A 15,172-nucleotide genomic window follows, 5' to 3' on the forward strand; every position below is an offset into this window, starting at 1 on the left:
GGTTGATTTCACTCTTTGGCTGACGGAAGACACTATAAGAGGCAGGGCTTGCTCAGATTTCGAGATGAAAATAACCTAAGCGACGTTCTAAAACATATTGACACTCACAGCATATGCCATATGGCAAGTCTCGAAATAATAAAAGAAAGTTTCCTCATGTAGGAAAGTTTTCTTTTTCTTTCTTTCTTTCTTTTCTTTCTTTTTTTTTTTTTTACAGCTTTCGTGCATTTCTCGGACGGCAATTTCCTCGCACGAAGTAGGAATCGGCTTGTGCCAGCGTTTCTGAAATCTCACTTTGACTCTGCAAATTTTGAGTGGTATTATAATTTTTCCATCCATACTTTCTTCACAAGTGCAATATGCCCTTTAGGTGAACCTAGCCGAAGACTTGAAAGTGCTCAACTTCATTACGAAAATTTCCTATCGTTTCGTACAAATTAAGTGTAGCCGCATTTACTAATCAGTGCGATTATGAATCAACTGGCGCACAAATAAGCACTTTATAGAGCTTATTCATGTGACGTAAGTGTAGCTTCACTGGCAATCATGGCACGCACAACGCAACGTCAAAGAAAGAGAAAGAAAAAGAGAGAGAGGGACTACGGCGAATCATGACACGGCGTCAGTGAGATCCGAGCTCCGGTTGGACGGCGTTGCAAACGGCGTCTCAATTGTGTCCGACAAATTAACGGCGCGCAGCAGGGAGGACGCCGGTAGACTGGCGCCGACGCGTAGGAAACATTTTTTTTTTTGTGCGTTTAGTTTCGAACCGCCCAACGTTACGGCGTCTCCACAATACAGGGTTGCTTCAACTGCCGCCTGCTAAACCTGATAGTGAATAGGGTCTATAGAGAGTTGAGGAATTACGGAAGCTCTAGATCAAGCTTTTCATCGAAGGCCGCCTGGGTGGTTCCTATTGCTCTGGAGCCCTTCAAGCATTGAGCGTTCGATTCACTTGATTATGCTTTCCATGTCTGATATTCGAGCTGTCCTGCAAGATTACTGAAAATTACCTGGTCTCATCACACTCATGTCGCAAAGCTGCAGTAAATGCTTAGACATGAGCACTGCTGTTTCTGGCGCTGCAATAAAGTATAGCATCAGTATCTGTAAAACTGTTGTATTCTTCCGTTGACCCCACATGCAGCCCCTCAAGTGTATCGCAATTACACAGGCTGCCTTCACCAAATATTCGTAAAGCGCTGAAACGCGCCACTAGAAATCGGGACAGGAGAGAGAAGTAGCGGCGCACGGGGATCCTCACTGGGACCGCAAAATCTTGCACACGTGCCTACATCAACGCTGGCAACCTCTCAATGAACAACCGTCAACAAGCACACATCTCTCTCCCGCTTCACTTGTTCGAAATTGCGGTCAGACTGCACCAACAAGCGAGTCTGAAGTGCAGTTACAACACTTACAGTCGCGACACTGAACTAGTCCGGTTACAAACGTCCATCGTAGCCACTGAAGGTGGTCGTCGTCAGCACTCGAGCGCGCGTCTTTCTTTATGGCTTGCGCCTCCTGTGGCGGCAGTGGAACAGGTCCAACGGCAGCGGTGGCGGCGCTAGCCTGTGTCACAGACCCAGCGCAGCCGCGTGCTTCTGAGCCTTGAGTCGCAGGTCGGCGATGCTCGAGTTCTTGGTTGTGAGCCGCTCGGCCGCCATCAGCGCCGTAGTCAGGCTTCCAGCGGCGGAGAACGGAACGTGCGTCGGGTAGAAGAGAAGGCTTGCCGCCGCAGCGGCCGGCGAAGGTGGTACGGGCGGTGGCGCGTGGCCCGACGCGACGGCAGCTGCGGCCGCTGCGGCAACGGCCGAGTAATGGTGCGCGGCGGCTAGCAGTCCAGTCGGATCGGCGGCGTACGGCAGGAATGTTGCCGCAGCTGCGGCGGCCGCGGCAGCAGCGGCTGCCGTTCCGCCACCCGCGCCACCGCTTCCCGCTCCGCCGGTGACAGCTGCGGCTGCTGAGTGGGGCGGCAAAAAAAGCCGCTCCGACGGTAGCCGCGGAGGTTGCGGCGGTGGTGGCGGGGGCGGCGTGGCACTGACGTTAATGTAGGGTGCGATGCGGGATGACTCGATGGGAGTGCTCGCTGCCATCATGAGACCTAAAAGAGTTTGAAAAGAGAAAAAGAAAGGCGGTTTGTTTGAGGGGTAAATTTGATTTGATTTGATGCTGCAATACTTTTCATTTGACTGCACTGAAATGGGATGAAATGAATTCAGAACAAATATGATTTTATTGTAAATTGCCGATAGAGGATGTTTCACGAAACTTGAACCCAGGAAGTTTAAAAAAAAGGCGAAGCCGGTAGCCGGCTGAGACCAACGACATATTGTTTACCGTCATGTCCTAAGAGTATTCTTATATTTCGCTCAATTAGCTAATTAACTGAGATGAATTACGCAAAACCTTTATTAACCACTTCAGGGCCAAGTGAACTTCATTAAGTTGTTCAGCGCGGCTAGGGTACAGCCGACCCATTTTTTTCTAGTAACCTAACTCCTACGTGATCGTTTTTCCCGCATTTAAAGAAAGCCTGCGTAATATGAAAATTATCACGTGACAGGTCTTGCAGTACCGTATTGCAGCGCTGCCAAACGCGGTTTGAATTAACGAGGCGTGAATGCTACCCTACTCGGAATGAGAGTCAGACGGAGGCCGCTATCAACATAGTCTCAAAACTGCGTCAGTACATTCTGCCGGTGCCCAGAAAGTCCCAGCTACGATCAGCGATAAGCGATTGGCCGGTCACTGACAGCAATCTCGGACGGCGATTTTGTCGAGCTGTCACACTGAGAGAACAGAACAATTAGAGGACTGCACTTAACTGCGCCTAAGAGCGTAATGGCTATGGAATTTAATCCTTCTTTTCTTATTCGTCTTCTGTCTACCACTTCTTCTCTTCCTCTATTGCCCGCCGTGGCGGCGCATTGCCGCTCGACTACCGTGTCCATAGATGCGAGGTCGAATCCCGCCACGGCGACCGCTTTTCGGTGGAAGCGAAAAGCAAGGCACCCGTGTGCTGTGCGATGTCAGTGCACGTTAAAGAACCTCAGGTAGGAATTTTCGGAGCCCTCCACTATGGCGTCTCTGCACTGGAGCTCTTCACTGGATTGAGCAATGCGCGCACTCAATGCTCATCTCTGCCCAATCCGCGGTCATGGCAGTGTATGCGGTGACGCCGACATCTAAGTACCTACCAACTGAACTTGTAAATATATATGTGCTGTATATATTGTAATTGTGTACATATAGCAATAAAGAAAAAATCGGAGTACCTACCATATCCACAGAAGCGGCAGTGCGTGCACTATACGACGCGACCATTCTTGCTCTATGGGGTTGACTGCGCCCGACACCGCGGCATAAGCCGTTCATTTTAGACGTGCCACGGCTAGAGTTTGGATTAACGGCATCTCGCCTATCTTAAGTAGTGCCGCGGGAAATGTATATTTCTACAGAAAAACAACCATTCGGAATTCGGCCGGCATATTGGCAGGGTGTCAGGAAAAGACTTGAACGAGAGGGCTGTACTACGCACGCCGTGACAGTGCACGTTTAGTTCGGACGCATGGAGCTCCATGCATGAAAATTGCTAATGGCTTAGCTTTATTAATCTATGCCGTGTAAGCTAAAGCTCCATTACTATTGGTTACACGTGTAAAGCTCTTTATTTAGAGAAGAAGAAGCCGGTCAAACGGAACATGAAGATTCGAAAGACGGCAAGAAGAAGAGGAAGACCAACGAAGGGAAGAAGAAGACGGACTGCATGTGCAGTTGTGACCTGCGCCTGGCACGGTGATCTTGGCTTTACATGGCGTATTGAAGCTTTCGCTTTAAAAAAAAAAAAAACGCATACCGGGCTGTTTTCCCGGTTCATTCCCGCGATTGCTCACTGGGACTAGCGGTAGGTAACACAAGAGCAACTGCTATTAATAATCCGAAGACTTGCTGAAAGCCATCCCGGCCACACTGTAGAAGGAAACTCAAAGTGCCGTTTCACTACTGATATCTGCTGGCTTTAATTGTATGCGTTCCTCGCGATGCTTGCCGGCAGTAGGCCGAATCACGCGACGGACAGTCGCTCCGCGGAGAGCGTATATCATGTGTTCACACGTCCCTACTATGTGAGGCATGCTGTCAGTCCGGTCTTGCTCCATTGAGGATCCCGGCGCACTACAATAGATAATTGTGCGCCTATACTGTCACTCTATACACTCGGGGCGCGAGAGGTGCTTATAATCTATCGAAAAGTATCATCGAGGCACCCTAATCGAAAAGGTGATACAGCTGATGAGCTGCGCTCAAATTTCGCATTAGGAATTAACGTAATCGTCAGCAATTTTTTTCCTTATTAACTACGCCACGCAGACTGCTTAATAGCATGTCTTTTCTCTTTTTTCTGCCTGGTGTGATTAATTTTTTCGGTTCGATTATTTCCAACGTCCGTTTAATTCAAACATCTTTCGCATTTCCAACCAGTCGGAATTAACGAGATTTTATTAACATAGATATTCTATTTACTTTTATGACCGCGTATCTAAATAACCAAATACAAGACGCTGCATAGGAGGTAGTTTACGAATATTTAAACCGGTATGTGAAAATATGTCGCAAGTAAGCGTTTTGGGTTCTCTAATTTTTAGTTTCCACAGTGATGACACACAAGGCCAGCACTCTTCCAGAATACAGAATATATGCAGGTGGCTGAGCGGTCTTATCCTGCAGTTCAAGCTGCAACGATTTGCCATCTGTCGTGAAAGATAATTTGTGTGACATGCAAGCCTGTCCAAGCCATCTAAACTGAAGTGTTTCCTTTGTCTCCTAGGAACCTAAGTGAAACGTCAGCACATGTATTATTAGTTCTAATGAAGCTACAGTGACAGTGGTCCCAATAAAGCTTCTTCGCGTATTTTAACATTGAAGAATGATATTTGGAATAGGCATTAACCCCCTATGGTTTCGGCAGTTGTCGGCATACTAGGCAGAATTAATTTTTCTTCTATGGTTTCCATTTCAATTGTATATATATATAGCGCTTTATTTTGTCTCACCTAATCTACTGCTTCATGTTGCGGAACACCACCCAGGAACCCCCTTAAACCAAACACATACGTACACACACACAAAAAAAAAAACGGCTGCTCGACTCGTTACCGCCCGAATGCACACACAAATCATGTTTTCCACAATTTAGATTTAATTTATTTTTAGAATATTTAATAATTTTATGTGCCTAAAGTATGAATGCGACCACAGTAATCCCGAAAATGGCAAATTCACCGTTTCGTTTTCTTCTTAGGTCTACCGAACTTTCCGTCACTGTCTTCCCAATTTGCGTAATTTTTCAAAACGATGTTGGCATTGCCCTAACAAATTTCCTCATCCAAAAAAGTCTAAAGGCAAGTGTTAATGGATTGACTCTCTGTCTTTCGACCTGGTTTCCTGTGCAGTTAAAGAGGGAGATAGAAGTGTCATAAATTTTAAAGCTAGCGGAATTACCCGAATGACATCCGGACTTAGCGAGGGCCCATGCTGTTATTCAGGGCTGTTTACATAGGCTGTCGGAAACTTCGATATTTAATCGCCGTGCTGCAATTGTTGCTTCCCTGAGGATCGGTGTCATAACTTCGATTGCACTCCAGAAGCATAATTTGTGCACCGCAAATTTAATCATTGCCGGTAAGACAAATCAATCAGAAAAATAGCTTAGAGTTACTCATTCATATACGAAAGTCACCATTTGGGCTGTTGCAACTTCTTTCCATTGTCTTACATAATACACTTTCCATTGCTTCGCGTAACTGTCATTTCGCCCGGTTTACCTGCACGTTACAATGTAGTAAGAACGCCTTAAACGCCGCAAATGATGTAAGAATTTTCGGAAACTGACATTTCAACACGGCGAAACCAACCCCGGTCTGCAATGATGCGGCCCTAAGAACGTTTATAAACTGCCGCTTGGTAAAATGTGAAGGTTCAATAGCCTCTCAAAATACATGTTGCTATCTCATTTTGCTCAGTGTCATGCATAGTCGCAGTTTCGCAAGTATGGGAGAAGAAATTCTAACAATCCCGTTATAAGTAAACTCGCCTAGTATGTTCTAGTGTCTCCATGTGCGGCATCCGTGCAGCAACCTCATTTACATTCCGCTATGTGACACCTCTATGCCCGGGAAAAGAAGAGTTGGGAAACGTTGTCACACCGAGTGGAAGCAAAAAAAAAAAAAAAAAGAGTGTGCTAATAAACACGGGCGCTACGATTAAATTGGTTTGTGCTACAGTATACTGTAATTTACAAAAAAAAAAAAAAAAGCAGTTGCTAAATATGGACAGTGGTTCGTGAAGTGTCTGTTACTCAGCTGATCAGTAAACAGAATTTGTTTTTCATATCTGATAACAGCAAACAACCGCGAGTCATGAAATACTTGAGCTTATTATATGGTCTGATGGACAGATTATTTTTTTATTTAGGCAACTAGAAAAGCCTTTACAGCGACCTATTTTACTTCTGGCTTAGCTTAATTGTATCCGACTGTAGCAGTATAACGTAATGCGAGTTAAATGAGAATGCAGCTGGGGTCGCGAAAACGCCCAAAACGAGAGTATACGAGGAGAGTTCCAGTCCGTTCAGATGGCAATTAGACCAATACGGGACACATTGAAGCCTTTTCCTTTGTTTTGGGAAAGAAGTGTGAGAGCTGACACATGCAGAAAAAATCCCCCATTACAGTTTCAGAACATTTTCTACGGCCTGGTCATAATTTCTGCAACAAACTATTAATTCAACAATCATGCTTCAAATATGCAAGAAACAGAATATACACAGATATTTCTAACCCACCAATGTAAAACCTCACAGCCTGCAGGAATAAACGTCTTCGAAGAAAACTTGCACATAGCGATAGCAGAAATAACATCACAAGAGAAAAACATACCGCACCTGCCTTTACATGACGTCTTTTGCGTTTCTCTCCTTATTGATACCTTCTGTAACTCTTCCTTTCTTCTCTTCATATATTCTGATATTAGGACCTGCTTTACACTTACGCTACACAAATCCCGCTATCATTTTTTAGTGACCCTTATCTGTATTTTTTTTTCCCCATCCAGTTTCTTTCTCCGTTCTTATGACATTCAATGACATGAAACAGACCCCTCTACACCATTTCATCCAATCTTCTGTGGATCTGCCATGCTGCTTAATTTTTATTGAAGTTTTTCGAGGGCAGCCTCCTTCCCTTGAGTGACGCACATGCCATGGACAAACAGCCTTTTCAAGAAGGCGCCTCCGCTATCTCGCAGATTTCCTGGTGAGCGGGCCTAATCTTCCTGCGTCAGCCATGACAATAGGCTTTCAAGTTCACATTTTCCAACTGACCACCCTTCTCGCATCAAACACTTTCTCCTCACCAGACTGGCACAAAACCATTTAGACTGGAAGGAGGATATGGTGTGTTGGTTTCCAGAACAGGTCCTCTTGTTAAAATGTTGGCCATCAGGCAAGAGACTTTCCTTCGACCTTTGTTCGCTTCCTTTTGCACAGTCAACAATTCAGTAAGCCCAATGATTCACACAAGCATGTTGCTCATTTAAGGGTTCTAAATAACAGGATTTGTTTGAGTTCTGTATAGCCTGGGAACCGTCTGGATTAAAAAAAAAAAGGAGAAGAAAAATAACACCCACATATGGTTAATTATTTTATCAGCGAAATGAGAATGTCCGGACAAGATTATTGTTGACTTTCAGATCATACCCGTACATGAGCGCAAGTCCCACAACAGTACGAAATTTCCTCTTCTGCCTGAGTTTCTAAGCGAAGGACCGGAAATTCTCCCTCAAACTTCGTAGAAGTAACCGGTCTGCCCACCACTTATCGATCACCCGTTTAGAGTTCCTATCATTGAACTAAGAGCCGCCTCTCTTTCCACGCGCATAAAGAAGACTTATTTCCGGCTTCATGCTCTGGATATTGTAAACGCTCAGAAAGGCGTCTAGCTCTTTTTCTTAGAAGTGATGGCCCTGATAACAAAAAGTATCAAAAGAATGAGATCTTAGTCAGCTGCCTGTCCTGACTAAAATGGGACCTGGTGAGAGAGGGCTCAATGCAAGAACCAAGTTCTTTTGTAGAGACATGCACATGGGTGTGCAAAAGGGAGAAATCAGGGTACCAAGCTGAAAAGAAAAATCAAGACGAATTCCTTTTGCTATAATTATTTCCGGGAACTCCTACAGCTGGCCGAGGCTAAATACGCCTGGTATCTCAGAAAATTCCGAAGGTGTGCCTTTCGTTCGGTAAAGCAAAGGCGGGGGGGGGGGGGGGGGGCGACGGGAAGTGGTCGGGGCAGGAGGAGACGTATGCGTCCCCCTGATAGCATTGAGAGCATAAAAGCAGCACGTGGCAAGCAAAGCTCACTTTTTGGTAGACAGCCTGTCTGTCACACCTACCTCGGACATCAGCAGGGACGCTCTGGGAAATTGTCGTGTGACCAGAGGCGCCAACTAGACTGAGACAAGCATACTGAGGAAATCGACATCTACATCGTTGCCTAGCACGCGCAAGAAGCGTCGCACGCAAGGTCCACTTCTCTGTTTGCGGGTACCCATTTGGAAGCAACCTTCGAAGAAAAATGAACTTCTCGTCAGCTTCGACTTGTTTTTTCTTGGCCGTATTTCTGCTCCTGGCGTCCCCGGGCCAATGCTTTTTCTTGGGCCCGCTGCTAAGCCTGACCCTGCTGCCGTACACCATCGTCTACAACCTGTCGGGAATCGTGGGCGTCAAGATCGCGTTGGCCCTCAAGCTGCTCGGCCTGCTTGCCTGGTGGCGCGCCGGCATCAGCGACGACACGTTACAGCGTGAGGTGGACCTGCGGACCCTGGAGCTGCCCACAGGTGTCGTGTTCCCGGGGGCTCCGAACCTGCCGCTGCACATGGTGCCGGGCATCGCGGCCGAGATTATTCGCAGCATGCTCCAGGACGACAACGTGGGCACCGGCTTCTTCCAGCGGTCGGCGAACACACCACAACAAAAGGATTCGTGGGAAGGCGGGCCGACGGAACGATATCCCTACGTCGGCGGTGGTACCTGGCCTGACTTGCCGTATCCCGTGCAAGTCGCCGGGGAAGAATACCCCAACTTGGCAGCTGCAGCGAGTCAAGACAAGGTGAGTCGGAGGCGCACATGTCGTTTAACCCTCGACAAGCTTTTCAACTACGGGTCTGCCTGTGTTCATATAAGTACGTCCCGTCGTAGCCTACATGCCGGAGGTGTTTAAAAGTGCGTCGCCTTCAAAAAAAAAAAAAAAATCGTGCAAAGTTAGGCCTAAAATGTTTACGGTGCAAGATGGGCGCACGAAAGTGTCAAACAAATTGTATCCGGACTAGCGCTTGTCTGTTCAAGTCGCCCTTGTCACTGGTGAACAAGGGGATAGACTACTGTTTTTACTATTATTCTTTATGTATGAGCTAACAGTAATCGAAATGCTGCAAGACGTCTTTGTAAAATGATTTACTGCTTCGATCCTGCCGCGTGGTGATTGGAGTGCGCCACACGTGCATGCTAACGCTACGCGGTCAGTAAGAAAAGCTAAGCACTTGTTTTCTCTAAGTTCCTCGTACTCGATGCCTTTGGAAAGACACTTGGTTTCTCACGAATGCGAAAACATAAAACCAGGTATTCATTTATTCGATCGACATGACCAGAAAGAGCATGCAGTTTCAAGTGCGCGGTTATCGCTAGGACGGGAGTGGCGGCTTTCTCTCTCTGTTCATTCTGTAGAATGGCTTCTCGTGGCTGGAAGCAGAAAAAATACTGCACCGCGGATGGGCACGGTTTCGAAGGCGTTGCTTTGTCTGCATGTGTTCATCTTATTTGAGCTTCGTTTAAGCACAAAATTGTATAGAAACAACAATCTGACGAAGAACCCACTTGTATTTTTTTTTTCTGAGATAATGATACGGCGACGGAACGCTGCTTCTGTAGTTTATTTCTTATTATGCTTCTGCATTTGGTCGATACTTTCTAGTATCGCCATTGGTTGCCGCGCATAAGGTCTTCACTGACCCCTTCCCTTTGCGCTTTGAATTGTTTTATCAGTCGCTAGTCTTGTTACCATTTATAATGTGTGATGAGTCTCATCTTGACGCAGTTCGTAGTGCGAAACGACCTTCGCTTTTCCGTTGACCTGCTTCCCTATGCGTTCGTCCTTCACCACTGGTGCAGTTCAAGCGACACGTGCCGTCCTCGACCACACCGGTGCTGCCTCCTCGCGGCTGGTTCCGTCAGCCTCGCAACGGCCGCTACGGAGAGAAGGCCACCCCGTCCGACCTGTTCGGCTACACGGTGGAAATGATCCAGGATATCGATGTAGATGGCTGCATGTTGAAACTGTCCTGCGAGGTGGGCGCCGAGCCGGCGCAGTACGGCGCCTACGGTCGACGCCTGGCCGCCTTCATCCAGCAGTTGCACTCTATGGCCGGAGACGAGAGTCTGCTGCGACAATACCAGGACGCCTTCGAAGAGGGACGACGCGAGTTCAGCGGAGACAAAGGACGCTGCACGCCCGCCTACTCGAATTGCAGCTACGATGTGCAGAAGATTGCGCAAGTGGTGACCTGAACCACTCGCCTGGTGGGGCATGTCAGCGTATCTGGTCCGGTTTGAAAATGTTTGGAGCTGCTTTTTATTGGCGTTTCGTGAAGGCAGCAACGCTGCCAGCGGTTGTATAAATGTAAATAAATGATCACGTGGGCGCTCCGAGGCATTTCTCTGCTAAACATTGGCTGCTGCATGCTTGATCTTTTCAGCTGTGTATCATCTTCCTTCTATGCAGGCCAGCTTGACGTTCACATTCTACGCGCGCGGATAGCTTTCTATGTCTCTGCAGAAGAAGACAGAAAGGAAAGTAAAGAAGACGCGCCTTTTTCATCCTGTCATGGCGTGTATTGTTCAGAGTAAGGGTGTGGTGGTTGGAGGCGGGAGTGGAATAAAGTGTCCCACTAGGAAGGGAACAAAGCCCCAAATTGTTGTCCACCTGGATTTCCGGTCGAAATGCCCGACGCACAATATGCATGCATGCTGACTCTGTGTGTCCAGAGGACGCAGTTTTGAGAATTTCCTGGGATTTGAACTATGAAACATTTCGATTTTGTTCATCGCTGGTAATCGTTTGCTTTCAATCCGGCGTGCGAGAAGTTAATCAAACAGTTTAATTGTCTTTAAAGTTTTTCCTTATCTGAATATAATGCGGAAACCGTCCGTAGAGTTTCTATTCCGAGCATGCCATATGAATACTAGCACAGGGTGTTTTTCACTACACAGGAGAAAGCAAAGGAAAAACGGTGCGCTTACTCTTCTGCATTTGGCTCTCGTGCTTTCTGCATTTCGCTCTCCGGTTCTGGAACCACACCTGAGGAAAAGGTAAAAAACGTTAAATGTAATTGAAGATAGGATTGCTTTTAGAGACTCGGCTGATGTAATATCCATAAATTTAATCGAGCAAGACATGACAATACATTGGCTGTATTGCTTATATGATTTATTTACTATTTCAGCATTTGTAAAGGGCTTTGGCAAAAGTTTGCATTCTCTAAGCAGTTCACTGCGAACAAACACACTTACAAGGCGATAATAAAGAAAATGCGATAAATAACGCCAATAATCAGCATATGTATACTTATACAAGACAATGTAACGCACTTAATATTCATGGCAAGAAAAAGAGAAAAACAAAACAAAAAAGTGTGCTGCCAATCTCGCAGAACCGGGCTATGTATATTAGTGACACTCGAAATGTACACGTCGAATACTACTGCACTGCAATAGGTAGGCATAAACTGAACGGTATTGTGAGATAACCAGTATTATGAAGACGTTCGAAGCTTTTAACATACTATGCCACTTTTACCTGAGTGGTTGGAGTCCGCGGACCTTAGTGCGCAAATGCAGGTAGTCTTGAGGGCGTCACGTGCCCTAGCTGTAGCTGCACGCACACCTCGGTGGGGTACGCATACGCACTGGCGACGCCTTCCCTCACCGTATTCTGATATGCGGAAGTGTACGCATATCAGCAAGAGCAAAAATATGCAAGATGATTGCCCGGACAAGCTAAATAATTGTGTACAACGCACGATCAAAGGCTTAAGAGACGAAAAAAAAAAATGCGCTGAGACGTCGAGAAGTCGACCAGGAACTCACAGCCGTTTTCTGAAACGTACTTCAGTGTCTACACACAGATGCCTCAATTATAGACGAAGAGGTTTGAGATGAGATATTTGCGGGAAGCTTTATTGCTTACTCACACCTTTGAAGTAATTATATGGCCCATCTGAACTCTTCGCAGTCGGATTACGGGCCTAAGAAATGGTTGCTGAGAGATTAGTTGATTTTATGTGGCTACACGGCCAAACGGGCAAGTTGCTGGAGCATATTGAATGGAAGACAGCGCAAGAGAAAAACACCAGAGCAGAGAACCACAGGACGAGCGCTGACTCACAACTGAAAGTGCATTCAAACACGGAACACAATCAATGAAAAAAGTGATCACCCTATCAAGAAATGGACAAGCAAAAAACACGTGCTGTTACGTAGGATGAGGGCCCGCAATCTCGCTTTCATGCAGAAAAATGGATGGTCTACAAACGCACAACCTTGTTTTTTCTTCTTCATATGGTAGGCCTCCACGTGTTAAGCGGGCCGGGTGCTAATACAGAATATCACAATAATGCAATGAAGGATAACAAGATTCGCAGTCAAGGACGTAGTCAACGAGATTAGTAGATTTGTTAGCGTCGAAGTTGTTTGCGTGGTCTTTCAAATGGATATTATTGCGCCCCATCTGCCCGATGTATACTTGTCCGCCTGACATTGGGGTTTTATAAACTACACTTTCAGCGCATGGCACATACTAAGTTTTATGCTTAACCCCACATGTTATTGCAGGTCCTTTTTGGTGTTCAGCCTTCCTTCCCAAAATAGCACAAACACTTAAGTTTTTAGGTGCAGAAAAAAACAACCCCTATGCCTTATCTTTTTGACACATTTTTACGATTTTGTGACCGGCGGTGTAAATAAGGGAGTACGGCTAACTTTTTCTTTCCTTCCATTTTTTCGCACCAGGCGCAACCATTCATTTTTTCTTTTTCTACGTGAAAGTGAGCTTGCGTGCCTTCATCTTAAGTAGCAACACGTGTTTTTTGTTTGTTCATTTCTTGATAGGATGGTCACTATTTCCATTGATTGTGTTCCCTCTTTGAATACGCTTTCAGTTGTGAGTCAGCGCTCGTCATGTGGTTCTCTGCTCTGGTGTTTGTCTCCTGCTGTTTTCCATTCAATTAAGTGGCTAGCATACACAGGCTCCGCTTTATTATGTTTTGACAACAAAAGGCTTGTTCGGAGAGCTCAATTTCTAATTTTTGCGCATTGTTGCCAGCTGCAGCTGCATGCCATTCACAGTAAGGTGTGAAGCTTTATTAGCCATTCTGGCCCTGCGTAATGCCGCGATCGGTTATTGTCGCTGCGATCCACAACAGAGAGCTAGCGTGCTCTCTAATCGTCCCGCTTACCTCTTTCCTTCGCCAATTTCGCTATGCCTTCTTTTGGGAAAGATGAAATACATCGACGGCCGGAAGAGGCCAATAAAAAAAAAATATTAAAGGGTCTCATAGATGTTTCTTATATAAAAAGAGAATGGCGAAAGCCCATATTTGATCTCTTATTTTTTGCCTCTTATCGGCGTTCGTTGCAGTCTTACATACAACTATAATTGGTATACAGGAAAGGAAAGGCACGATATCTGTCACACTTCCTCTCGCAAGTTTGAGTTTGAACGGTGCACCATCGCTCCTTCCTTGGGGCGTTCAAGTGTGGTATTACAGATGGCTGGAATGTTGGACAAGAACACATCTCGAGGATTCTCGCTTATTATGACAGATCTCACGCACGGAATTTCGTTCCATGAGCCTAGAAAGGTTTTAGCCTTAGAAGTTAGCACATTGTTTGAAGAGAATACATCTCACACTATGGAAATGCACGCGAAGAGGGCAAGGTGCATGTGCATTCCACTTGAATTTCGTCGACGCGAAAGCACCACACAAGACTGTTAGTACCTCACGTGTCGCACGGCCTAGCCTGGGAAATGCTGGGGGCAGTCGACAGTAACGTAAATGAGCGGCTGGGTGTAATAGGCCACGACAGAGGAAGGACTTTCACACTGAGCCAGATTATCCAACGTGCAACGCGGCCACAAACTCCCTTGTTCGGCCGATGAAGCCCCATCTGCGCAGCGCCTATCGGCGAGGCCGTAAACGCAGCTTAAACGGAGGCGTCTGGGGAACACTCACACGCCCCGACGAAAAGAAAGCGAATCAACCGCGTCAGCGGGGTCGTGAAAGAGAAGAAGCAATATCCCGAATGATTGCCCGTCTCTTGTACGCCGACGGTGCTGTGAGAAGCGGCCGCTTTATTACGTGCCTAACTGGGACTGCGTTTAAATCCCAATTTGGTAATGAATAGAGATTGGCCGCTGACAGCGCGCCGTAGCCGGCGAAACGAGCGGGCAGGGGGAGTTATGCAAATAGGCGCTGGGATCGTAAAAGGGGCGCGCGCCGGAGTACCCAGGATTACGGTCGTGGCGAGTACGGGGTGGCGGGGAAGAGTGGGTGTCAGGGAAGGGACGGCGGTGTCAGAAAGCCGGACAGCGATAGCTAATTGAATTCAGCCATTAAGCGTATTATCAGTGGGAACTGGAGCGCCACCATGAGTAGTAGCGGCAGCAGACGATGCGGCAGCCAGTGGCAGCCAGCTGGACGGCTTTCGGCGGCCGCTGAAAGGGGGCGTGAGTGTGCCGCTGCGCTGCCGCCAATCTGGCCGCTCGCTGATTGGTTAACGGGAGCTCCTTCTCCCTCCTACGGTGTTGCTTCACGTGCGCTCTTTCGATCGTTGTTTCGGTGTGGTTTCTTGGGATCACTTTTCCTACTCGTTTTTTGTAGCCCCCCCCCCCCCCCCCCCCCCCCCCGCTTCCGCTAGCTGCCAACAGCTACGGCTCCTTTCGCGGAAGGAAGTGACCAGACTATCATTATTCTTTATCTTGATCGTGCAAAGTGTTCACGATGAAGAAACGGCACACAAGATTACTACAAGTGTATTCGTAAATGACGACCTATGAAAGTGACT

General features: G+C 46.9%; 1 protein-coding gene across 1 annotated transcript in view; it reads right to left on the reverse strand.

Annotated features, from left to right (window-relative positions):
- Positions 1 to 643: 643 nt before the first annotated feature.
- LOC146200393 (uncharacterized) overlaps positions 644 to 15,172 on the reverse strand; it is a 157,081-nt gene continuing 142,552 nt past the window's right edge. Inside the window, exons 5-6 of the mRNA XM_084592938.1 lie at positions 11,351 to 11,408; positions 644 to 2,104 (exon numbers count right to left, since the gene is read on the reverse strand). Of these exons, the coding sequence (XP_084449064.1) occupies positions 1,578 to 2,104; positions 11,351 to 11,408 (585 nt within the window). The 3' untranslated portion in view covers positions 644 to 1,577. The remainder of the gene's footprint in view (positions 2,105 to 11,350; positions 11,409 to 15,172) is intronic.

This window comes from Amblyomma maculatum, chromosome 2, assembly GCF_055883805.1.
Source record: "Amblyomma maculatum isolate TAMU_Amacu chromosome 2, ASM5588380v1, whole genome shotgun sequence".
NCBI lineage: Eukaryota > Metazoa > Arthropoda > Arachnida > Ixodida > Ixodidae > Amblyomma > Amblyomma maculatum.